Genomic DNA, 25,660 nt, shown 5'->3' on the forward strand with positions numbered 1-25,660 from the left:
ACATAAATCACTGTCTTAAATTTGGAAATAACTTTCTTTACTAAGCTTCGAACAGGTAAAACATATATTTATAAAACGGTTATATGAAATGGTATTATTTTAAATAGCAATCCTAATTTTATATTTGTGTAGTTTCAGATATACATTGTTATTTTAAATTTGGGAGGGGTAATTAAAAGATCTTTGCGGCACCAAATAACAGTCATAAGTGTTTTTAAATCACAAAATGTATTATCTAAATAACGAGACTGTTGCTCTTCCTTCAGTGGGAAATTTTCCCCAAAGGGAAACACACTCATCAACATTAGAGCTAAAGACTGTATCTATAAATCCAGATGGTGAGTACATAGCTAAGTCAAGTCACACATTTTTGAGTAACACAAACCTCTTTTACAGATACCTACACTGTTCAGCAGGCGATCAACGCCTTTGGTTTCGGATGGTTTCACGTTAAGTTGTCGCTTTTGGTGGGGCTTTGCTGGATGTCCGACTCCATGGAAATGGCCATCCTAAGTATACTTGGTCCAGCTTTATTCTGCGAGTGGAATGTCACAAAATTCCAGCAGGCTTCGGTCACAACTATAGTATTTTTAGGCATGATGTTGAGCTCTAGTTTTTGGACGCAACTAAGCAACAGATATGGCCGAAAGTCGGTAAGGTTTAGGCGATTATATCTACTATATATTAAATCTAATTTAAATATTTGAATTTCAGGCCCTCACTTTGTTTGGAGTATTATTAGTCTTATATAGTATACTAAGTTCAGTGGCTCCCAGTTATGCGTGGCTTTTAACCCTACGAGGGCTGGTGGGTTTTGCAATTGGCTGCGTTCCACAATCGTGAGTAATTCCATTGCTTAAGAAGTACTTCACAAAATAAACTTTCTTTTACCCAAAAGTGTCACCTTATATGCGGAGTTCCTGCCCACCAAACACAAGGGAAAGTGCGTAGTACTAATGGATGTGAGTACTTACTCATATATATTTATGATCTTACTAATTTATGGAATTTTCAGTGTTTCTGGGCGTTGGGAGCTTGCTTTGAAGTTGTTTTGGCCCTAGTTGTCTATCCTTATTATGGATGGCGAGGACTTTTGGCTTTGTCAGCTACGCCATTGTTGATTTTTACTATATTATCACCGGTGAGCATATTCTTATCAATTTATGTGTTTTATATTTAATATGATTAACCACATACAGTGGCTCAGTGAATCGGCTCGATATTATTCCTATAACGGGCATAATGACAAGGCAATTAAAGTTCTGGAACAGGTGAATAATACTATTTTGAAATAAAATAGATCATAGATTTTAGAACCCTCGATTTTAGATAGCTCATAACAACAAGCGTCATATGCTGATGGGTCGCTTGATGGCCGATGAAGAACCTAGTTCCACGGAAAGTTTCAGATCCCTCCTTAGTTCGAACCTGTATCGTACCACTATTTTACTATGGTTTATTTGGCTGGCTTCGGCTTTTTGTTATTACGGCTTAGTCCTGGTCACAACTGAGCTACTGGTGGCCAGAAACAAGGAGAATAATCCAAACGAATGTGTGACCTTCATGACCTCCGATTTCATGGATCTGCTGTGGATTACCTTATCTGAATTTCCGGGAATTTTGATCACCATTAAAGTGATTAAACTATTTGGCAAGAAAAAAACTATTGTCCTGCAGTATTTAGTGCTTGTCCTGTGCACTTTGGTGTTGATGTCGGTAACCAGGTAAGGGATGTTATATTTAATCAATTACTTTAAATAATAAATGTTTCATTTCTTAGTCGCTTTTCAACATCCTTAACTCTTTTTATTGCGCGAGGTACGATATCTGGAATCTTCCAAGCCATTTATGTGTACACTCCGGAAATATATCCCGCTGCCTTGAGATCGGTGGGAGTTTCAGGATGTTCCGTGTTGGCTAGACTTGGCGCCATGTTGACCCCTTTTGTGGCGCAAGTTTTGATGGATTCATCCAAAGTTCAAGCAATGACCACCTACGCATTCGTGGGCTTACTGGCTTCCATAGCCTGCGCTTTCCTGCCCAGAGAAAATGTTGGTTATCATTGACTACCATAAAATTATTATTACCATAAATTATTATTATTAAACATATTAATCCTTAGAAGAGTTTGTGATATTTTCGGGTGTTTCTAATAAGTTTGCCTAGTTTTAGGCTTCGTCTATTGTGTTCGTCTATTAGTAATCTATTCTAGAATTCTATTGTTTGCTGGTGGTGAGAACTAAATTAAGATGTTTCATTTAGTGTTTTCGAACAAGTAACAAAGCTTTGAAGCGGAAAGCTCTAGTTTTGCATTAGCATAAATATTTATTTTCGTAAAGGGAAATTTATTTACTATCTGTTCCCCTAAAATCACAGTCCTCAACAATGACTAAGAACCCTCTGAATCGGTACTTTGTAAGGCCAATTTACCCATAATTTATTCGCCTGTCGGCGTTTGGCATCATTTATGATTTCATTTCAGGTGACAGGAGGAAATGCACTTGCAAATTAATTACAAAAGTCATTATTTCAGAACACAAACATAACGTATAAGTACGTATAAATAAACTTCGTGTCTATATATTTTATAATACTTAATTAAATATGTATGCAGGCGCACTACTCTTGGGTGCTGAAATATATATGCACTCCTGTGACAGCTATAAACTTTTAGACTGTTTGCTTGTATTTCAGTAGACACATGGCTATGCACATGCAGATTCAGATTCAAATGCAGATGCCGAGGTGCATGTGCATTATTTTTAAATTGTGAAACGATTTTTTCGAGGGGAGCTTTTGTTGTGATCAGCGAATATCGATCAGTCGTACAGTTGTCGGGATGCAGTTAAAATCATTGGTATCCGCACGCAGTAGCCATTATTTTTCACGCGACGGAAGTTTAAATTTAAACCTATTCCACTTTTGAATTGGATTGGCCTGGCCCCCTCGGAAAATTCTTCGACGATTGAATTATGACAAACGAATTCGAGTGCCTGAAAATGTAGTGTTACAACGATCGATATTTGTACCCAACCGTGCTAAAAATCCTGTGCAAATAAATAGAAATAAAATTCAAAATTGCTCTCAGTAATAAGTTATGCAATACATTTTCGAAAACGTACCCAAAGTGCGTTAATTAATGAAGTGTGTGAAGTTAATGAAGTGATACCGAATCAATCTAGTCAGCCGAAATGGATGCCGTAAGTTATGCGTGTCCAAAAAATACACACATAAATCGGTGTATGAACATGTGCCAAATTTACTTATTAATACATTTGTGCAACAAAATGTACATACGAAAGTACCCACAAGATATGTACATACATATGCGAAAAAATCTACAGTACCAGTCCCTGCTAAACAAAGTGATATGAAGTTAATTATGAAATATCCGTTAATTATGAAATATGGAAATCTTGTGGAAAATTATTTATCAGTGAAAATATGGAATAAAAAGTTTTAAAATCTATTTCATTTTAAAATATTAATCCCAAATCAATGGATCTAATCCTTAATCAAATATGAATTGTGCTGAACGAGTAATAAAGTGATAGAAAAAGAGACATATTTATTTCCTTTAAAACATAACGCAAAATTATATCCTGCGTGATTTATAAAATGTACAAATTATTTAAATTTTTTAAAATATAAAACTAATACTAGTGATCACAAAAAGGAATCCACCTGTGAGATAATATAGACTTTTATGCACAGAAAAATATCAGTAAATTGAATACTGATTATATTAAATTGAATTTTTTAATAATAAAATACAGTTCTAAAGCAATGCAAAATAGTTAGCTTGAAAAAAAACATTTTAAACTTAACAAATGTTTAATGTCCTACATGGATGGTTTTACTGTGGTTTCGGATCATTGGCCCGAAGTGAAGAACCCTGTTCGCGGGAGAAAGTCAGCTGTTTCGGCTGCACAAGCTTTGCACTCAGTAAAATTGGACATCGAAATAAATAGCCGAGCCCGCGTGTCTATGTCAACGCAAAATAGACTTTCAGCTAACGAGCTAAATATTGCACAGCCACTTTTTGTTTGTGTACGCCGAAACTGAATGTGTTATGAGAACCAATCGATAAATCTCGGTGATCATTGGGAAATATCGTCCGTATTCTATAAGTTGCATAAACCTTCCGGTCTTTAAAAAAAAGTGTTCTTTCTACGAAAAATGGGTGAAAGAAATGTGTGTTTGTGGCTAAACATAAAAACTTTTAAGAAATAAAGATATAAAAAAGAAAATCGGTTTTACTCAACAGGTTGCGGATATTGTATTCGTGAGCCGGGATTATCAGGCTCAAGCAATGGCCACCGACGAAATCAGCGTTTCTCGCGGGGATCTGGTCGAACTGATAAGTTCAAAAGCTTCCGAAAAATCAAGGTATGTGGTTTGGAGCCCAACAAATTTAGGTGGTTTAAAATGAGAGAGTTTTCAAGCAATCAATAACATTTTTCAGATGCTTTGTTAGAATGTTTGATAGTGGTGATTCCCCCAAAGAAGGCTGGGTGCCCATTGAAATTTTAGAATTTAATCCCACTATGAGTAGCTCGTCAAATGGCAAAGAAAGTGGAGATGCGGAATTTAGAAAAATGTAAGAGATTTGCATTTTGTAAATAGTGGGAGTCATAATATTAATGAAAATTATAGGACTATTCTCAGGGAGCTGGTGGAAACTGAGGAGGAATTCTCCAGGGATCTGCTTCATGTGGTTGAGAAATATATAAAGGGTATCGACAAGCCGGTGGTGCCAAGATCTGTTCGGGATAATAAGGATATAATATTCTGCAATTTCCTACAAATCGCCGAGTTTCACAATAAGTAAGGTTTCAAAGTTATCAAGAAGAAAACATTTTAAACACTTGGAATTTTAGCGTATTGAAGGAAGGCCTAAAATGCTATAGTAACCAACCGAATATGGTGGCCAAAACCTTTCTGCGCTTGGAAAGGGACTTTGACAAGCATGTGGTCTATTGCCAGAATGAACCTTTGGCGCAGGATTACTTGACCTCAAGTCCCGATGCCAAGAAGTACTTCCAAGTAAGTATCCGAAAAGTTCTCTAAAAAATATACAGGGCATGATGCCAAATTAAATGCTTTCCCTTATTTATTGCAATTGTGGGTAGAAATCAAATTTTGAAGCTGAGCAAAACGTTGGAATCGTCTTCAAATATTATGCGTACGCTATGTGCGAGAATATCAGTTTATTTTTAAAGGCAGACGCTTTTCAATTCTAAAGCTTTTGCAGTTTTCAGTTGCTTCCGAGTAGTGTTCGCGGTCGTGTCGTGCTAATTATTCATATACGTAACCGTTTCGCTTTAGGTACTTGAAGTTATCTAGTCAATAATTGGTTCAACCAACTGTATTGACCCACTTTGACCCTTAATAACTACGGCTAACTACTCTCTCAAGTCGGCGAAATCAAAGAAAACACTTTCCATTCATCGCCATCTATTTGACATGGAATGACTCCATAAAAAACAATTTTATTTGCTGGACAAAAATCATTTTTCAAATCAATCCGTGAATATCTGTGACGTTTCGCCCGTTATGCAACATTTCCGAAATTTTACTGTGCGAGAATATATTTATTAAAAGATACGCTAATACGTATACATTTATAAATATATATATGTGAACAATTTTTTCTTCAGCCCACATATTTCGACCTCACATCTAAAAGTGTTTAAATATATATAGTGGCAAAAATATTGTAACATTGACTTTAATGAGTTCATTTATACTTGTTCATTTCGAAATTGGTTCAGCAGTGAATATTCGTAGTTGGTGAATATGAACACAGAGCATAGAGTGAATAAAACTATACATATATCTGAACAAACATTTGAATACTAATATTCGAATATGTATTTGGTATTCACATATGTGTATAGCTTTCCAAAGCAAAGTACATGCATATAGAAAATCATTCACCGACGCACGCACACGTATCCGTTTTTGCAACAAGTGATAAATTTTTAAACATCGTTCCAAAAATAACCCCAAAAAAGAGAGAGAGATCTCGAGAAATCGTGTTTCGAATGTATATGTTAGTACGACGGGCGCAAAAATTCAAGCGGATGCAGAAAACCACCAAATCAGCGACTAACGATAAATATTATTATTTTATTTCCCAATACATTCGAACTTTGGAGATCCAGTGACCTTGCAATGGATCGGGATGTACATATATATCTGAACTAAGACACCTGTTGATTTTTGATTTGCAGGAACTTTCAAAACAGCTTGGAGACGACAAATCTCTTTCAGAACATCTTAAACTCCCCATCCAGAGAATAAACGACTATCAACTTTTGTTCAAGGTTTGCCGACATATCCGTATACCCGTGTTTAGTGTTAATCTGCTTTGATCTTTAATCATTTAAATTAAGCTAATTCCCATGCTCCATGCGGCTTGCTAAAGTACTCAATTAATGTTTGTTTTCGCAGGACTTTATTAAGTACTCGCTAAGCTTGAAAGAGAACGTTAAAGACTTGGACAGGGCCTTAGAGTTAATGCTTAGTGTGCCCAGTAGAGCGTACGACAATAGGTTTCTTTCCAGCATCGAGGGCTGTCGGGGTAACATCTACAAGTTGGGGCGCCTGCTCCTCCACGACTGGTGCAACGTGCTCGATAAGGAGGGCAAGTCGCACGATCGCTACTGCTTCCTGTTCAAGTCGCGCATTTTGGTGACCAAGGTCCGAAAGATATCCGAGAACAGATCCGTATTTATATTGCAAAACATCGTCAAGCTTCCACTCTGCAACATTGAGCACAAAGCCGACGAGAAACAAATCCAGTTGAGTCTGAAAACACCAGAGGCCAACTCATTCTTGCCCATAATCATTAGGCCCCATGGCCAAGAGTCGTCTCACTTGACCTGGTTCAACGAGATCTCCAGCCACATCAACCAGGACGTCACTTTGCAGGAGCACAATGCCGATGACCTGAAGGTCGATTCATCCCAAATCGCCTCCGAGAGTGAGCTAATCCTCCATCTTCCGCAACGGGCCGAGGCCCACGATCCGAATCTCAGTGTCCGACCCTCTGACGTGGCCGAGAACTTCTTCCTGAGCAAGGAGACCAAGGAGCGTCTCCAGCACGAACAGCAGGAGCTGCTGAAGCTGGAGCAGGAGGCCATAGAGCTGTACAAGAAACAGCAGTCTTCCAAGTCGTCATCCACAAAGACCGAATCGGTCCAGATCACAACTAGCTCCCAGGTTAAAACTAGCTCGGAAGTTCGTAAGGTGGTATCTCCTCCACCTCCTCCACCACAGTCTACAGTAAAGGAAGTAACTCCAGTGAAGGTAGTTACACCTCCACCTCCGCCAAAAGAGATAACTCCTGTGAAGGTAGCTACTCCTCCACCAAAAGAGATTACTCCCGTGAAGGTAGTTACACCTCCTCCAAAAGAGATCACTCCTGTGAAGGTAGCTTCCCCTCCACCAAAAGAGAAAACTCCTGTGAAGGTAGCTACTCCTCCACCACAGCCTCAAGTGGTTGCTCCTCCTGCAAAGGACGCTACTCCTCCGCAACCTCCTCTCAAGGAAGTCCAAAAAGTAGAGCCAGCTTCACATTCCAAGGAAGTCGAAGCTCCAGTCGCGCCAGTTAAGCTCCAAGAAACTGTAACCGAAACCAGGTCAACCGCTGTAGTCGAATCAAGCCAATCTAGTCAGATTCAGGAGGAGATATTAGTCACTGAAGAGATCTCCTTAGCTGGTAAGCAAGCCGAAGAACCCCAGCGAGAACCGTCACCATATTCGATTCCAATGATCCAAGTTTACCGACCCGTAGAAAGCGATAACCAAGTTGTGGTAACCAAGCACAAGCCCATCGAGCTGAAAGACATTGTTGGCTATAGCGAGTCTCTCCGGGACGGCGATACTGTTCCTTCCGGAGGGGGATCGCAGGGTCGCCAGCAGGGCTACACCGCCAATATAACCGATCACGCTTCACTAACCATCTGGAATAACCGGCTAGCTAACATCGCCGGCGATCGCAGTGGGGCTAACCAGTATCTGCAGCAATCTGGTCCTCCGCCGCCGCCCATTCCTCCGAACTTTACGCGCATGCCCGGCTTCTTCCAACCGCTTCCACTAATCGCTTACGAGACCACCATTGAGATACTAATTGTCAAGGCACGCCCCCCCTCACCGCCGCCCCCGCCGCCGCCCACTATCAAGCGGGTTCTAGTCCATACTGAGAGTCTAGAGCAGAAGACCCAGAACTTCTTCGAGGGCATCTACGATGCCGCCTCGTCGGATACATCGCTTCGCAATGCCAAGCAGAAGATTCGCAGCATCAAGAACACGGTCCTGAAGTCAAAGGACTCGACCAATTATGCCCAAGACACTGTACAGAAGGCCAAGGCCCGCGATTTCTTGCACATTTTCACCCCGCCCGTTAAGAAACGACCCATTTACGAGATCGTTGAGGAGCCCGTTAATATCTTTGAGCTTGAAGGCGAATATACTGAGTCTATTGCTGACGATTTCAGAGAGCCAAGTGCCGATTTTGAAGCCAGGGGCCAAAGCGTCGGTGGTATGGATGATTATTATTCTGCTGGCTACTCAAGGGCTTCAACACGTCGCTATGAATGTAAGTTGTCCATCGACCAATTAGGTCCGATATAGTTATGTATTGACCGGTTTTCGAAATCCATCGTCGGATGCCCGTGTTGAATGTCAGTTAAAGTCAATGTCTGGGATGTCGTAACTATCATAGAACTGGAATACCTTCTTGAACTTTCAGTGTAACTTCCAAAGACTCCTTGTAAGCGAAGTCCTTGTCTTCAACTTCATGTATTTCACACGTCTTTCATCTACACATAAGTCTGTTGAGTTAATCGTAAATAACTGTGTTTTACAATATATACATTTCCATGTTTACATACAATATTTTCTTGATAATTAACACTTTATATGTGTCTACCTGTTTTCCTATATTCAATCCTATCTTTCTCCAATCCTTGCTAGTTCATTGTTCAGAATGACAATTGGTTTTGTAGAGGGTCTCTTGAAATCTTTAGAGATTAGCTTATATCTGGAGATTTCGGGAACACCCCAAGTATAAAAATTCGTAACCAACACCATTTTAGACATATTTCTAATAAACATTACCTTCCGTAAAGCCAAATCTCGGGACTACGACCGGGGGACCTCCTACGATAGCACCGTAGAGCGATCGCAGTATGGCATAAGTTCCAGGCGGGATCGGAGTTCCGTTGACAAGGTCGAAGCCAGATCTTCTCTTTTGGCCACTGGACGTACAGAAAGTCGTGCTGCAAGTCGTGCCGAAAGCCGTGCCGAAAGTCGTGCCTCCTATTCGGTTGCAGAATCGCGTGCCGGAATCCGGTCATCATCTCGTCTTCAAGAGGATCGACCCCTTCGCTCCGTCGACAAGCCCGTGGTGGTCAAGATGCTGAAGAGCGTTCAAGTGGACCGTACGTAGCTTTGATATAATACCAAAAGCAACATCATTTAAATTTCAATTGTTCCCCTCCAAAAACAGCTGGAGAGACCGCGCATTTCGAGATCCAATTCAAGGATCAACCTGGATTGGTTACCTGGCTGAAGGACAACAAGCCTCTGGAAGATCGCTTGGCTGACAGAATCACCCAAACCGCTGCTCCAATGAATTCTTACCGATTGGACATCAAGAACTGCAGGTTGGTAATGTTGTATTCTAATTTAATAAGTTCTATTAACATGTTTTCTCTCTGTGTTTCTAGTGAGACTGATGCAGGAACCTATACCATTCGGGCCCAGTCTGCATCAGAAACGACAACTGTTTCGGCTCAGCTCGCTGTTGGCCAAGGTAAGCCATTAACAAAGGGTTTAGAACCATAAGATTACAAAAGGTTTAACCCTACAGCTCCTGGACATGATGAGACGAAGACCAATACCGAGCCAGCTTTCCTGGTTAGCCTGAAAGATGCCGAGATGATCGAGAACACTCTCTTCCGTTTCATGATCAAGATCAAAGGGGATCCCAAGCCCAGGGTGAAATTGTAAGTTTAAAACTAAAAATAATTAAACTACAAAATAAATAAAATGTATTACACTTCCACAGCTACAAGGACGAAAAGGAAATACTGGAGACCAATGATAGGATCCAAATTATTCGAGACAAGGACTATCTGGGTTTCTATGAGCTGGTAATTGCCGATGTCCAGAAGACCGACAGTGGAACCTACTCGTGCAAGGCCACGAACAAGTTCGGTGAAGCTACTTGCGAAGCTGTAGCCACCACAGTGGGTAAGTAATAAAAGATAGAATATTTAAAGATTTATTTCCTAACATTTTGTATCTTTTGTAGAGGATAGAAATCCATTTGGAGCCCTGAGCGGACAAATTCTGCCAGCTGGCGAGAAGCCAGTTTTCCAATGGAAGCGAAATGGTGAGGAGTTCGATCCCGAGGAACGCTTCAAGGTGCTCTTCGGCGAGGATGAGGACTCCTTGGCTCTGGTCTTCCAGCACGTGAAGCCCGAGGATGCGGGCATCTACACCTGCGTGGCTCAGACCTCAACCGGCAACATCTCGTGCAGTGCCGAGCTCTCGGTTCAGGGTGCCATTCAGACCCTCAACCGGGAGCCCGAGAAGCCCACCCTGGTGATCGAGCACCGCGAGGCGAACGCCAGCATCGGCGGCTCGGCCATTCTGGAGCTCCAATGCAAGGGCTTCCCCAAGCCGGCGGTGCAGTGGAAGCACGACGGTGAGGTCATCCAGGTGGACGACAGGCACAAGTTCATGTACGAGGATGAGGAGAGCATGTCGCTGGTGATCAAGAACGTGGACACTACAGACGCCGGAGAGTACACCATTGAAGCCATCAATGAACTCGGCCAGGATGAGTCGACCATTAACTTGGTGGTTAAAGGTAATTATATTATAAAGTTATTAAATAATTTTGATTTATCTGCAATAGTTTGAGTGAAGGATGTTCGACATCGTTTAATTCAATATATTCAACTTATTTTAAATTCTTTTTAAAGCTGAACAGTAAGGAAAGAAAGTAGATTTCTACTGGAACTGCTGGTCTTACTTAGACTTAATATATTTCATTCCTAAATCTTTTATATGCCATCGACTAATTTTCAATCTCCTTAAAGCTCCTCCCAAAATCAAGAAAGTCACGGATATTACCTGTTCCGCCGGCGAGACCATCAAGATGGAGATCGAAGTGGAGGGCTTCCCGCAACCCACTGTCCAGGTGACCAACAATGGCAAGGATGTGACGGCCGAGAGCAACGTTAAGATCTCCTCGAGTTCCATTGGCAAGAGTCTGGAGAAGGTCGTCGTCGAGGTGAAGGAGATCAAGCTCTCGCAGGCGGGCAACTACTCCATCAAGGCCACCAACGATCTCAGCCAGACGTCGGAGTACTGGAGCTGTACGGTGAAGTCGAAGCCGGTGATTGTGAAGCACTTCGAGAGCGAGTACATCCACGGGGAGAAGGAGCACGTCCAGATGACGGTGCGGATCGATGCCTATCCGGAGGCCAAATTGATTTGGTACCATGACGAGACGGAGATCAAGATAACGGATGCGAAATACACGGTTAGCAGCGATGGCAATGCCTACACGCTGAAGATCACCGGAGCCACTCGTGTGGATGCCGGCAAGTACACCGTGAAGGCCACCAATGAGCACGGATCGGCCACCAGTTCCACTCAGCTGCTGATCAAGTGCACTCCCGAGTTCACCCAGAAACTGAAGAACATCACCGTCGCCGAGGGCGACTCCAATGTGGAGTTGGTGGTGGGTGTGGACGCATATCCTCGTCCCCATGTTAAATGGTACATTGATGGCATTGAAATCGATGAGAAGAGGAACGATTTCCGTCACGTGGAGGAGGGCAATAACTTCAAGCTGATCATGAACCAGGTGGCCACCAATATGCAGGGCAACTACACCTGCAAGATCATGAACGACTATGGAAAACTGGAGGACAACTGCGTGGTGACAGTAAATTGTGAGTAACTGGAAGGTATCAATCTTCTATGTATGGCTAATCTATACTTTATAACCAGGCAAACCCAAGGTCAAGCGTGGACTCAAGAACATTGAAGTCCAGGAGGGCAAGTCCTTCACTCTTGAGGTTGAAGTATACAGCGAACCAGAGGCCAAAATCAAATGGTAAGACAAGCAGAAGTTCCTTCTGGTTTATTATATAACTGGGGATTATTTATTCAGGTTCAAGGATGGTCATGAAATTTATGAGGACGCCCGCATTAAAATCTCCCGGGACACCCAGCGCATTGAGAACTACTATCTCACTTTGAATCTGGCCAGAACTGAAGATGCGGGCACCTATGAGATGAAGGCCACCAACTTTATTGGCGAGACCACCTCAACCTGCAAGGTTGCCGTTTTAAGTAAGTATATCAGTAATATGACGAGGTTGTTAAACAAAGTGAAAGCGATTACGGGATATCAGCAAAGAGATTCTATCTTATCAAAAAAGAAAAAACCCATTTGTACTCCTAATCCCTCAAAAGTCTCATTAAACCTAATCTCCCATATTTCCAATATGAAATTTTAATGCAGCTAGCGACTCTTTGTCTCTGGGACAGACCGTAACAAAAACTATGATTGCGACGACTGAAGAACCTGAAGAAGGGGGTAAACCAAAACCATTTTCAATGCATATGCATCAATTAAACGATAAAATAAACAAAACTAAAAATACTTGGGAAATGCAATGAATGAGAACGAAATGAAATAATTCTAAATATAAACAAATTAACCTTGAATACCACAGATAACCACGAACATTTTTCAATATATTTCAAATGCACGCCCATTGTACATATCAAATACATTTCATATCGCATTGCTCATAAAATATTTAACCCAAAAATTGTACAGACAATCTTAATTAAACGACAATTAATAACAACGTGTAAGAAACGCGAATATCTTTAAGCATCGTGAAGGAGATGATTGTTTAAGAGGACTGCATTTAATGATTGCACGATCATTGGGAAATTAAAATTGCCAAGTCGAAAATTTATAAATGGACTTTAAGTTTACGCACTTGGCAACTTTTCTGTCATGAAGGTATTTTTTTAGGACCCCTATACATTATTTATAAATACTGTAAGATATTCAATATTGAAGATGTTGTAAGTGCTGCACTGCCGAAACTAATCCTACGAATGATATATGCACTCTGTACAGAAATCTATAAGTAAACTATAAGGAAATCTTTTTAAAATATATATACTGACAAGCTTATTTTTTGTAGCTGTTCCTGAAATCGTACATGTCGATGTCTTCCAGCAGCACAGCTACGAAAGTGTGCCCCTCAAGTATGAAGTCATTGCCACAGGTATTCCCAAACCAGAAGCAATTTGGTATCACGATGGAAAGCCAATTACGGCCGATAAGCACACTGCTATTACTGTCGATGGGGTTTGTTTTCATTGAATATTTATTTTCCGGACTTTTATTACTACTTTTATTATCCCTTAGGATCATTATAAGCTGGAGGTGCAGTCGCTTGATTTAGTCGATGCGGGAGAATATAGGGTGGTTGTTCAAAATAAGTGCGGCGAGAAATCGCATCAGGGGGATCTTTCCCTGTCGGGTAAGAAGCTCTTAATGAAGTAATCGATTTAAAATTTAATACATTTCACTATACCACAGGCATCGCTGAATATCGCAAGCCTATCCTGACCCAAGGACCTGGACTGAAGGACATTAAGGTCAACAAGGGCGACAAGGTCAACGAACCAGTTGTGTTCACCGCAGATCCTGCTCCTGAAATCGTCTTACTCAAGGATGGCCAGCCCGTCAAGGAGAGCAATAATCTCAAGCTGAAGGTGGAAAAGAAGGACGCGGAGAATGGATTGGTTCAGTACACTTGCACTCTGAACATCTTGGAAGGTATGGAGTGCCCTTTATAATGCATTTTCTCTATATAATAGAGTGTAAATGTATTTATTGCAGCTGAGATTAAGGATTCCGGACGCTATGAACTGAAGGTGAAGAACAAGTACGGTGAGCTGGCCACTAGTGGATGGATCGATGTGCTGGCCAAGCCGGAGATTTCTGGCCTGAATGATACCAAATGTCTGCCGGGCGACACCATTTGCTTTGAGGCTCTGGTCCAGGCCAATCCGAAACCGAAGGTTTCCTGGACTCGTGGCAATGAGAACCTGTGCAACAACGAGAACTGCGAGGTCATCGCAGACGTTGATGCCGATAAGTATCGACTGGTCTTCCAGTCCGTTTCCCCCAGTGAAGATGGTAAATACACCATCACAGCCACGAACAGCGAGGGAAGGGCCACGGTGGACTTTAATTTGGCGGTGCTGGGTAGGGATTACAATCTCAAAACGATTCTATATATCCTTTATCATCTATCTTTCTGATGCAGTGGAGAAACCCACCTTTATTGTGCAACCCGAGAGCCAGAGCATCCACGACTTTAGACCCGTCTCCACCAAGGTTCTGGTGCACGGTGTTCCACTGCCCACAATTGAATGGTTCAAGGACGACAAGCCCATCAACTATGAGGCTATTAACAAGCCCAGCAAGGACAAGCTGTACGGCAAGGAGGACACCAAGAAGGGTACCGACCAAATCGAAAGTGTTTTCGACATCAAAACATTCAGGGAAAACGATGTGGGAGCGGTAAGATCTTAATAGATTTCTAGAAAAAAATATTCTTATTTTTTCTTTTTTTTTTTTTTTATCAGTATACTTGTGTGGCCACCAATGAAATCGGAGTGACCAAGGCCCCCTTCAAGTTGGCTTTGTTGGCCCTCGCACCCAGCTTTGTGAAGAAGCTGGACAATGCTCTGGATGTGCTGCAGGGTGAACCTCTGGTCCTCGAGTGCTGCGTGGACGGAAGTCCCCTGCCCACCGTTCAGTGGCTCAAGGATGGTGATGAAGTCAAGCCCAGCGAGAGGTAGTTACTTAAATAATATGTCTTATCGGACGACACTTTCTATCTCTCTTACTTAGTGTTAAGATTTCCACCAATCCGGATGGCCTGGTTAGGCTGGAGATCAACAGCTGCCAACCCAACGATTCGGGAGCCTACAAGCTGATCATATCCAATCCTCATGGCGAGAAGGTGGCTTTGTGTGCGGTGGCTGTTAAACGTAAGAAATGCAGCTCTACTTACTATTAATAGATGTAATTTAATAACCGTAACCTTTAGCTGAGGAGATGCAGCCAAAGTTCCTGAAACCTATTACCGGCCAGACGGTCGTGGTGGGTGAACCCCTGAAATTGGAGGCCCAGGTCACTGGATTCCCGGCGCCAGAGGTCAAGTGGTACAAGGATGGCATGCTGCTGCGCCCAAGTCCAGAGATTAACTTCATCAACAGCCCCAATGGTCAAATTGGACTAATGTGAGTGGGGTATATGCATATAAAATAGAAATGGTATTTAACCTCCCGATTTCCCTCAACCAGCATCGATTCTGCCCAGCCTCTGGATGCTGGAGTCTACAAGTGTCTGATCGCCAACAAGGGCGGCGAAATCGAGGGCGTGTCCAAGGTGGAGATCGTGCCCAAGGAATCGAAGCCTGTCTTCGTGGCCGAACTCCAGGATTCCTCCAGCATTGAGGGCTTCCCCGTGAAGATGGACATCAAGGTGATTGGAAACCCCAAGCCGAAGCTCCAGTGGTTCCATAATGGTCACGAAATCCAGCCCGATCCAAGCCACATTGCCATTGTGGAGAATCCGGACAAGAGCACCAGCCTGATCATCGAGAAAACGGTTCCCGGTGACTCGGGTTTGTATGAGGTGATTGCCCAGAATCCCGAGGGATCGACTGCCTCCAAGGCCAAGCTTTATGTGGCTCCCAAGGCCGATGAAACCGCCACCGAGGAGGCTCCACAATTTGTGTCCGCTCTGCGGGATGTTAATGCCGATGAGGGTCAGGAGCTGGTGCTCTCTGCTCCATTCATTTCGAACCCAATGCCCGAGGTGATTTGGTCAAAGGATGGCGTCACTCTGACTCCCAACGAACGCCTGCTGATGACCTGCGATGGCAAGCACATTGGACTGACCATCAAGCCGGCTGAAGCCGCCGACTCTGGAAACTACACTTGCCTGCTGGCCAATCCGCTGGGCGAGGACTCCTCCGCCTGCAACGCGAATGTCAGGAAGGTCTACAAGCCACCGGTGTTCACCCAAAAGATATCCGATCAGCAGCAGGTGTTCGGCAACAATGCCAAGATCCCCGTTACCGTTTCCGGTGTTCCCTATCCGGATCTCGAGTGGTACTTCCAGGACAAGCCCATTCCCAAGTCGGACAAGTACAGCATCAAGAACGATGGAGATCATCACATGCTGATCGTGAACAATTGCGAGAAGGGTGACCAGGGTGTCTACAAGTGCATCGCCAGCAACAGGGAGGGCAAGGATATCACCCAAGGACGTCTCGATATCGTCAATGAGATGTGAGTGTTCTATAATCGAGGCTGCCACAGAAAACACAAAGATTTTGGCATTACTTAATAGATTTTCAAGTGATTTCGGTGGCACTCGTTTACCCTTCTAACTAACGATCTATATTTACTCTACAGTAAGAAGCATTCGCGATCGGAGCCACCAGTGTTCCTCAAGAAGATTGGCGATTGTGATATCTACGAGGGCATGGTTGCCAAGTTCACGGCCTGTGCCACGGGATATCCAGAGCCGGAAGTCGAGTGGTTCAAGAACGACCAGAAGCTCTTCCCCTCGGACCGGTTCTTGATTGATATCGAGCCGAATGGCCTTCTCAGGCTGACCATTAAAAATGTTACCGAGTACGATGTGGGCCGCTATTCCTGCCGCATTTTCAACCCATACGGAGATGATATTTGCCATGCTGAGCTGTTCTACGATTGTAAGTTCTTTTGGATCACCTATTAACTATATTTAGTAACGTAATTATAAATTCACAGCTCTGGATAGCCAGCAGAAGCCCTTGGAAGACCAGTATACCGATTTCAAGAAGTACAAGAAGTCCGGTGCTCCTCCGCCATTGTCGGAGGGTCCCATTATATCTCGCATGACCGATCGCGGATTGCTCTTGTCATGGAATCCTTCGGTGCCCTTAACTCCCCGCTATCCTATCACTTACCAGGTAAGCTATTCAAAGATGTAACCTCTCAAAGGAAATGGGAATCATTTAATTGCCAAATCTTAGATCGAAATGATGGATTTGCCAGAAGGAGATTGGCGCACCCTGAGGACGGGAGTTCGCAGCTGTGCCTGTGATATCCGTAACTTGGAACCTTTCCGAGATTATCGATTCCGAGTGCGAGTGGAGAACAAGTTTGGTGTGAGCGATCCCAGTCCCTATACCCAAACTTACAGGTGAGGAAGTCCTGAACCTGATGTTAAGTATTTACTATAATTAATTGTAATTTTCAGGCAAAAACTGGTACCAGATCCACCGAAAACTTATACCTACCTGCCACCAGGCACTGACTTCAGGCCAGAAACTTCGCCCTACTTCCCCAAGGACTTTGATATCGAGAGACCTCCGCATGATGGTTTGGCACAGGCACCTCAGTAAGTACAAAGTATACATATGGTTTGAAGAAAGATACTACTTATAAGTACTGTCTTAATAGATTCCTGCTGCGCGAGCAGGACATCAGTTATGGAGTCAAGGATCACAACACGGAGCTGATGTGGTTTGTCTACGGCTATCCCAAGCCCAAGATGACTTACTACTTTGATGACATGATCATTGAGTCGGGTGGCAGATTTGATCAGAGCTACACTCGCAACGGACAGGCCACGCTCTTCATTAACAAGTGGGTTTAATGAGGTGTAATATAATGATGATAATCTACTGTAATCCCCTTTAGAATGTTGGATCGGGATGTTGGCTGGTATGAGGCTGTGGCCACCAACGAACATGGAGAGGCCAGGCAGCGGGTGAGACTGGAGATTGCGGAGCATCCGAGGTTCCTGAAGCGTCCCGATGAGACCTTCATTATGTCCCGCAAAAACGGAAGAATCGAGGCCAAGTTGGTGGGCATTCCGCTGCCAGAAGTGCATTGGTTCAAGGACTGGAAACCGATTGCCGAGTCATCCAGGATTAAGGTAATGTGAAGGATTAGATATCATTTTCAAGAAACTAACCAAATCGACTATATAACCTATACAGATTAGCTCCTATGACCCTGACATCTACGTGCTCTCGATCCACGACTCGATCATCAAGGACGGTGGCTTGTACTCCATTAGTGCCAGAAACATTGCCGGCTCCATTAGCACTTCGGTTACGGTGCACATCGAGGAGAACGAGGATCAGTATATCTACAAGACCTACGGCAGACATCCGTATGTGCGTTCCAAGCAGTTGCGCTACCAGGACAAGTACGACATTGGAGATGAACTGGGTCGTGGAACTCAGGGAATCACATACCACGCTGTGGAGCGTTCTTCCGGTGACAATTATGCTGCTAAGATCATGTACGGACGACCCGAGTTGCGTCCGTTCATGCTGAACGAACTGGAGATGATGAACACGTTCAATCACAAGAACCTCATCCGTCCCTATGACGCCTATGACACCGATCGAAGTGTAACGCTGATCATGGAACTGGCTGCCGGTGGAGAGTTGGTCAGGGATAATCTCCTCAGACGCGACTATTACACGGAACGAGATATTGCCCACTACATCAGGCAGACACTGTGGGGCCTGGAGCACATGCACGAAATGGGCGTGGGTCACATGGGTCTTACGGTAAGAGATTGTGAGAGATTAGTAACCTTAACTCACCCTTCTGAAATTACAGATCAAGGACCTCCTGATCTCCGTGGTCGGCGGTGATCTCATCAAGGTGTCTGATTTTGGACTGTCGAGGAAAATCAACAGGCACAATCTGTCGACCCTGGACTATGGAATGCCCGAGTTTGTTTCGCCCGAAGTGGTGAACAAGGAGGGAGTCAACTTCTCCCACGACATGTGGACCGTCGGCCTGATCACCTACGTGCTGCTCGGCGGTCACAATCCATTCCTGGGCATTGACGATAGGGAAACCCTGACCAAGATTCGCGAGGGTCGTTGGGACTTCAAGGACGAGATTTGGACCCATATCTCGGACGATGGCCGTGACTTCATCAGTCGATTGCTGCTCTACAGTCCCGAGGAACGTATGGATGTGAAGACCGCTCTGAAGCATCCCTGGTTCTTCATGCTCGATCGCCAGGTCTACGACCATGACTATCAGATCGGAACCGATCGGCTGCGCAACTACTACGACCACTTCAGGGACTGGTATGCCAATGCCTCGTGCAAGAACTACTTCCGCAGGCGCCGCTTGAGCGGCTGCTTCCAGCACCCGTCCAAGATGGTCTATCCCCCGGGACACGTCTACACGCCGGAGAACACCCCGGAGCCCCTGCCGGAGCCGAGGATCCGGGCCAAGCGCGAGGAGGTGGTCTCCAAGTACTTGCATCCCGACTACGAACTGGGCCTCATTCAATCCGAGAGTCAGTAAGTACAATATCAATTTCTCATAATCAAGTACCCAAAAGAAATGGGTAACACTATATAAAACAAGAAAGAACGCTATAGTCGGGTTGGTGTCCCGGCTATCTACTACCCGTCACTCGGCTAAAGGGAGTGCGAGGGAGATGGATATATAAATTTTTTTGATTGCGTATAACTTTTTAATGAATGGTCTGATTTTAAAAATGTCTTCTACATTTCGATAGGCATAATACCCTTTTACTCTACGATTAACGGGTATAACAACTAGGTCTCAAGTTTGTTACTAATATAACCTATAACCCTTTAGCTACCAATATGGACCCGACACTTATCTTCTGCAATTGCGTGATGTCAACTTCCCTGTGAGATTGCGAGAATACATGAAGGTGGCCCATCGCCGTTCGCCTTCCTTTGCCTTGAACGATTCAGTGGATTGGTCGGTAAGTAAACGAAGGATAAATTTATTAGAAAATGGATAATTAATGTGTTCTTTTCCAGCTGCCCGTGATCCGCGAGAGACGTCGCTTCACCGACATCATGGACGAGGAGATCGATGACGAGCGCACCCGCAGTCGCATCAGCATGTACGCGGCCAATGAATCCTACTCCATCAGGAGATTGCGCACCGAATTGGGACCCCGTTTGGATGAGTACACCGAAGCGGATGCCATGATCGAGACCCAGCGGGAGGGCTACCCGCCCTTCTTCCGCGAGAAGCCCCAGACTATCGCCATAACGGAGAACCAGCCAAGTCACATCCACTGCTTCGCCGTGGGAGATCCCAAGCCGTGTGTGCAGTGGTTCAAGAACGACATGGTTCTGTCCGAGAGCAAGAGGATAAAGATATCGGTGGACGAGGACGGTCGCTCCATCCTGCGCTTCGAGCCGGCCCTGCACTTCGATGTGGGCGTCTACAAGGTGGTGGCCAGGAACAAGGTGGGTCAAACCGTGGCCCGATGCCGCATCGTGGTGGCCACTCTGCCCGATGCCCCCGACTCGCCGGAGATTTCCGCCAACAGCGGCACCGAGATCCTGCTCCGCTGGAAGCAGCCACGCGACGATGGCCACTCCACGGTCCTCTGCTACAGTCTGCAGTACAAGCTGAGCAACTGCGATGCCTGGACCACGGTGGCGGATAACATTGACCACGAGTTCTATCTGCTGCACGATCTGCAGCCCAATACCAACTATCAGTTCCGCTTGGCCTCGAAGAACCGCATCGGCTGGAGCGAGATGGGCATACCGGTGGCCGCGTCGACGGTGGGCGGAGATGCCCCCAAGATCCACATCACCAAGGCCATGAAGCATTTACAGCAGCTCACCGAGAACGGGCATCAGGTGATTCCCGAGGAGGAGCGCGTCCACACCGACTACCATTGCGAGCGGGAGCCGCCCAACTGGGTGACCGATTCCTCCGTTAGCGACAAGTACAGCTTCATCTCGGAGATTGCCCGGGGCGAGTTTAGCACCATTGTCAAGGGCATCCAGAAGTCCACCGACACGGTGGTGGTGGCCAAGATCCTCGAGGTGACCGACGAGAACGAGGACAATGTGGTCGCCGAGTTTGACAACTTTAAGACGCTCCGCCACGAACGAATCCCGGCCCTATTCAGTGCCTATAAGCCATTGAATGTGCCCATTGCCATCTTCGTGATGGAGAAGCTCCAGGGCGCCGATGTGCTGACCTACTTCAGCAGCCGGCACGAGTACTCCGAGCAGATGGTGGCCACTGTGGTGACCCAACTGCTGGACGCCCTGCAGTATCTGCACTGGCGTGGCTACTGCCATTTGAACATCCAGCCCGATAATGTGGTCATGGCCTCCGTTCGCTCTATCCAAGTGAAACTGGTCGACTTCGGCGCCGCCAAGAAGGTCAACAAGCTGGGCATGAAGGTGACGCCCTGCGGATCGCTGGACTTCCAACCGCCCGAGATGATCAACGATGAGCCCATATTCCCGCAGAGCGACATCTGGTCCCTGGGAGCGCTGACCTACTTGCTGCTGTCCGGATGCAGTCCATTCCGCGGCGCCGACGAGTACGAGACCAAGCAGAACATCTCCTTCGTGCGTTACAGGTTCGAGAATCTCTTCAAGGAGGTCACTCCCGAGGCCACGCGATTCATTATGCTCCTCTTCAAGCGTCATCCCACGTAAGTGAACTGAAATCTTCAAACTTATTACTTCAAAACATTTTAAGATTTGAGATATTACTTCTATAATCTCAACTTATATTTACAATTAATTAAAATATTTTCAAAACACTTTTTAAATATTATTCCAAAGTGATATAAAACTACATATGTTTATAAATCTTTGGAAATAGATTTGAAAGATCAAGGCTGTTTATTGCATCCCCAGTCCACCCAAAAATTAGGAACAGGGTCATTCATGATTGATATAACACTTAATTTGACAACTGACAACATTTTCTTCATCATTTCATTCAGAAAACGACCATATACCGAAGATTGCTTGGAGCACAGGTGGCTCATGTCATCCGACTACATGGTTAGGAAGCGTGAACGTGCCATCTTTTTGGGCAGCCGTCTAAAGGTAATAAATTTCAACATTTCGTGTTAATAGAAAAACCACTAATGCTATTTCCGTTCGCCCACCAGACGTTCTGCGATGAATACCATGACCTAAAGAACGCCACGGCTACGTCATCCAAGGTTCTGAACACGGTCGCCGGCGGACCCACACCTACTCAACTACTTCGATCGAATAGCATCCAGGAGGAATTGCTCACAACATTTTAGTCAATTAGTTCCGAAGTAGTGTTAAGAGAATGTTGTTTTTATTTCTTGTATATATGGAATATGAATAATTATACAACATCTAAATTCTATATATATAAATATATTATCTGGTTAATTAAAACGAAAAGGTTTGTTTAATATATTTACATATGGAAGAGCCCGTAAATTCCAATAGAGGATGTCTTTTCAAAAATAAAGGCTTTTACAAATAGTGAAAATTTAAACCTCACGAAGTGAAAATTCAGCTGTGATTTTTATTAGGTTACTTTTAATGATTTAATGGTTTTTAAAAAAAGGTGCACGATTTCACTTATTAAAGGGCGCACTGTATTAATCGAAAGGTAAACAAAACACCCCCAAAAAACACCCGTAATCACAAATCGAAAATCACCTCTGCGAAAAGCTTGCAGCTTTCGCCACAAGCTTTCTTATCACTATTGATTAAATTTTCGTCTAAAGCTTATATTTTAAAGTAAGTGCTAGGTACAACACAGCACGCAAACACCTCAATTAGTACAATAGAAATTATTGTTTAGTCACAATGTGAAGCGAATTAAAGCAGATCTCAACACACATACAACACCTACATGCCCAGCGTTCATTAGCAGTAGAAAAATCAATGAGTGACAAACCTCGGTCACAAGATTGCAATCCATCGAAATCGCGACTACGAACAAAAGGTATACAGTCAGTCCATTAGAGATCGTAGGTACATATGTATGTAGTGTACACCCGAAGTCAAGTATTCGTTTAATCTGAGTGATTGACTAATCTCATTTATAGAGTCTTAACTAAACCCTTCTAGATTTTGGAATCGCCTCACTCTCCACATGTCTTTCCAAGTGTAAACTTATTCGTCTCCGCAGCAGAGGGTCAACTGGCAATCAATTAAGCCTCCAATAACACACGATAGCAATTAGATTCCGGGTTCAGCTGCACTAGATTCCATTCCGAAAAATGGCAGAGGGCGATAATTCAGAGCATTTGGAAAGGTGAGTAGTGCCCCCGAGTTACTCATCGGATCCAATCTGATCTACTTATATCTTATCGCCTGCAGAACTGAGCTTCCGGCTCCGATGATTTCCCGCAAGGAGGTCAGTATCTGGGCCATTCTCAAGAACTGTATCGGCAAGGACCTAAGCAAAATCACCATGCCGGTCATGCTGAACGAACCACTGAGCTTCCTCCAGAGACTCTGCGAGTACATGGAGTACGCACAACTGCTGACCGAGGCAGCTCACCAGGAATCTCCGGCCGACCGGATGAAATACGTGGCGGGTAAGTCTTATCTTATTATATGCTGTTCCTCACCCATAATTGACAAACCTTATTTTCCGGAAAGTTCTTAGGGTCGACAAATTGTCTATGGTTAGGTTTTATTAGCATTTTGAATCTCTTCCATTGAAACTTTATTGAAATTAATCAACCGAAAAGATTTCATTTTTTGAAAATTTCCTTTGTTCTACTCTATAGAATTTGTTTTATAGGGTTATATACAGGGTTCAATAACCAAACAGACTTAAAATCCCCCAGATAATAAATGCCTCATTAATTTATTTTTCAGCCTTTGCCGTATCGGCATTAGCCTCAAACTGGGAACGCCTTGGAAAACCTTTTAATCCACTTCTTGGTGAAACATACGAGCTCCAGAAAGGAGATTATCGAATTGTCTGCGAACAAGTCTCCCATCATCCTCCAGTATCTGCATTTCATGCAGAATCCAAAGACTTTAAGTTTCACGGTACAATAAACCCGAAAATCAAGTTTTGGGGTAAGAGCGTTGAGGTGAATCCGAAGGGAACCGTCACCATTGAGTTTCCAAAGTAGGTTTTGGGTATACCTTTATCATAGAAATATACTAATACCACTTATTTTCCAGATGGAACGAAAGCTACAGCTGGACTAATGTCAATTGTTGCGTCCATAATATAATTGTGGGCAGACTTTGGATAGAGCAATATGGAAATATGGAGATCATCAATCATTCCACTGGTCATGTTGCAAGCCTCACCTTCAAGTCCGCGGGATCTGGAGCTAAAAACTTGCATCGAGTTGAGGGATTTGTCAAGGATGCCAGGTAAGTCAACCATTCAAAGCATTTCTTGAACTTGGAACTAATCAGAAAATACTATGTTCTTCAGTGAAGCAAATCTATACTTTCTGTATGGCAAATGGACCGAGTTTATTAAATGCTGTTCTGCCGAATCGTACATTCAGTATCTGAAGCAGGGAACCAGAAAGAATGACGACTTTGATGGCTCGCCGAATGGAACCCCCAAGAAAATGTTCTCGAAATTGAATAGTTTCAAGTTGAACTCATTTAGGAGTCTGTCCATTCAAGATGTAAGTGTAAGAGTTTCTTGAGTTACCTTTCCAAAAGTATCTCAAAAATTGTTACATTTCAGAACGATAGTTGCCCACCTTTCGAGCAAGAAGGTGACATACCAAAGAGTGATTCTGCTTATTCGATTGATATACCCGACTCGTCGACTTTGTGGAGTTGTAAACCCAGACCTTCCAACTGTAACGAGGTAGGAGATTTAAAAAAAAAACCCTTGAAACTCTGTTAACATATTCCCCTCTTATTTTCCAGTATTACCAGTTTACGCATTTTGCGCTGCAGCTTAACGCCATGAATAGTAATATGAAACCACCGCTAACACTTTGCCCTACCGATTCGCGACTGCGACCTGATATATTATACTTAGAGGAAGGAAATCTGGATGGAGCGTCCAAGGAGAAGACCCGCCTCGAGGAGAAACAAAGGCATACACGGAAACAAAGAAAAACCACCAATAGCGATGACTGGACTCCGAGGTAAAGAATACCTATAAACTTGTCGAATTGATTGCTCATTAAGTGCTCCCAATTTCAGGTGGTTTAAGTACACAACTAACCCCAATACCAAAACCGACGATTGGCTATATAGCGGAGGCTATTGGGACCGCAAATACGAAAACACCGATACGATATTTTAGATACATTTTGTAGAGTGCTTACGCTTACAGTATATATATATTTGTAAAAAGTTTGCGAGTTGTTTAAACTTAGGAATCGTTATTAACTGTATACATCGTACTAATGATTGGCAAACATAACTATTCATTTCCCTCCGTTGAATATAACCACGTGAATATATTACGATCATGTGATTGTACAATCTGGTTGGGCTATTGACCCCTAGTCAATCAAGTCGCACAAGCATCCATGAAAATATTTAGTTGAACGCTTACCTTCGGTAGTTTTTATGTATGTGTATAAATAGTTGTTAATTCGTGACGATTCCATACGGAGCAATTAAAATGTTATTCAGTTATTTGTTGCGCTATAATGCATAAAAAATTAAATTATGGAATTTTCTTTTGATTTTGAACGAATTAAGGTAAGATCGTCTATTAATTAAAACCACATCAAATAACAATAAAATTGATTTATTTTCTT

At 43.7% G+C, this 25,660-nt stretch overlaps 3 protein-coding genes across 8 annotated transcripts; all 3 read left to right on the top strand.

Moving 5' to 3' along the window:
- Positions 1–160: 160 nt before the first annotated feature.
- LOC108068388 (synaptic vesicle 2-related protein) lies at positions 161–2,114 on the top strand. Its single transcript, XM_017157912.3, has 8 exons — positions 161–338; positions 397–653; positions 715–839; positions 899–962; positions 1,016–1,141; positions 1,200–1,271; positions 1,330–1,724; positions 1,781–2,114. The coding sequence occupies exons 1-8, from the start codon at positions 227–229 to the stop codon at positions 2,064–2,066; spliced, it is 1,437 nt and encodes a 478-aa protein (XP_017013401.2). The 5' UTR covers positions 161–226; the 3' UTR covers positions 2,067–2,114.
- A 729-nt stretch (positions 2,115–2,843) lies between these two features.
- On the top strand, positions 2,844–22,346 carry Obsc (Obscurin). Of its 5 annotated transcripts, XM_044393323.2 has the most exons (39): positions 2,844–3,200; positions 4,268–4,389; positions 4,466–4,600; positions 4,657–4,827; positions 4,881–5,046; positions 6,237–6,329; positions 6,457–7,401; positions 7,462–8,605; positions 9,138–9,449; positions 9,518–9,674; positions 9,738–9,823; positions 9,881–10,016; positions 10,079–10,263; positions 10,325–10,885; positions 11,118–11,978; positions 12,037–12,142; positions 12,200–12,381; positions 12,554–12,628; positions 13,254–13,420; positions 13,481–13,595; positions 13,655–13,894; positions 13,958–14,326; positions 14,388–14,644; positions 14,710–14,921; positions 14,978–15,117; positions 15,177–15,369; positions 15,433–16,425; positions 16,552–16,853; positions 16,912–17,093; positions 17,157–17,326; positions 17,384–17,524; positions 17,587–17,772; positions 17,827–18,064; positions 18,129–18,710; positions 18,763–19,463; positions 19,768–19,900; positions 19,959–21,610; positions 21,908–22,013; positions 22,079–22,346. In XM_044393323.2, exons 1-39 carry the CDS (start codon positions 3,192–3,194, stop codon positions 22,217–22,219), a joined length of 12,666 nt encoding a protein of 4,221 aa, XP_044249258.2. In that variant the 5' UTR covers positions 2,844–3,191; the 3' UTR covers positions 22,220–22,346. The 5 variants fall into 5 exon arrangements, with proteins under 5 accessions (XP_044249258.2, XP_070068461.1, XP_070068460.1 ...); XM_070212360.1 differs by lacking the exon at positions 12,554–12,628; XM_070212359.1 differs by lacking the exon at positions 12,554–12,628 and having other exon boundaries at positions 2,845–3,200; positions 6,457–7,726.
- Positions 22,347–22,672: 326 nt separating this feature from the next.
- LOC108068515 (oxysterol-binding protein-related protein 2) lies at positions 22,673–25,566 on the top strand. 2 transcript variants are annotated; one of them, XM_017158143.3, is made up of 9 exons: positions 22,673–22,899; positions 23,003–23,211; positions 23,277–23,497; positions 23,784–24,042; positions 24,099–24,296; positions 24,361–24,562; positions 24,625–24,750; positions 24,813–25,036; positions 25,095–25,566. In XM_017158143.3, exons 2-9 carry the CDS (start codon positions 23,177–23,179, stop codon positions 25,195–25,197), a joined length of 1,368 nt encoding a protein of 455 aa, XP_017013632.2. In that variant the 5' UTR covers positions 22,673–22,899; positions 23,003–23,176; the 3' UTR covers positions 25,198–25,566. The 2 variants fall into 2 exon arrangements, with proteins under 2 accessions (XP_017013632.2, XP_070069861.1); XM_070213760.1 differs by having other exon boundaries at positions 23,025–23,211.
- Positions 25,567–25,660: the final 94 nt, after the last annotated feature.

Source organism: Drosophila takahashii, chromosome 2R, assembly GCF_030179915.1.
Source record: "Drosophila takahashii strain IR98-3 E-12201 chromosome 2R, DtakHiC1v2, whole genome shotgun sequence".
Lineage (NCBI taxonomy): Eukaryota > Metazoa > Arthropoda > Insecta > Diptera > Drosophilidae > Drosophila > Drosophila takahashii.

What these genes read in the sequence shown, in the direction of transcription:
- LOC108068388 (XM_017157912.3), top strand. Translation starts at nt 227, where the DNA reads ATGTATTATCTAAATAACGAGACTGTTGCTCTTCCTTCAGTGGGAAAT. An exon ending in ACAGATATGGCCGAAAGTCG is followed by an intron (nt 654 to 714) that starts GTAAGGTTTAGG and finishes TTTGAATTTCAG; the next exon opens with GCCCTCACTTTGTTTGGAGT. An exon ending in GTGTTGATGTCGGTAACCAG is followed by an intron (nt 1,725 to 1,780) that starts GTAAGGGATGTT and finishes TTCATTTCTTAG; the next exon opens with TCGCTTTTCAACATCCTTAA.
- Obsc (XM_044393323.2), top strand. An exon ending in ATCGCCGAGTTTCACAATAA is followed by an intron (nt 4,828 to 4,880) that starts GTAAGGTTTCAA and finishes TTGGAATTTTAG; the next exon opens with CGTATTGAAGGAAGGCCTAA. An exon ending in TGCTGAGCTGTTCTACGATT is followed by an intron (nt 16,854 to 16,911) that starts GTAAGTTCTTTT and finishes ATAAATTCACAG; the next exon opens with CTCTGGATAGCCAGCAGAAG.
- LOC108068515 (XM_017158143.3), top strand. Translation starts at nt 23,177, where the DNA reads ATGGCAGAGGGCGATAATTCAGAGCATTTGGAAAG. An exon ending in CCGGATGAAATACGTGGCGG is followed by an intron (nt 23,498 to 23,783) that starts GTAAGTCTTATC and finishes TTTATTTTTCAG; the next exon opens with CCTTTGCCGTATCGGCATTA. An exon ending in GGAGTCTGTCCATTCAAGAT is followed by an intron (nt 24,563 to 24,624) that starts GTAAGTGTAAGA and finishes GTTACATTTCAG; the next exon opens with AACGATAGTTGCCCACCTTT.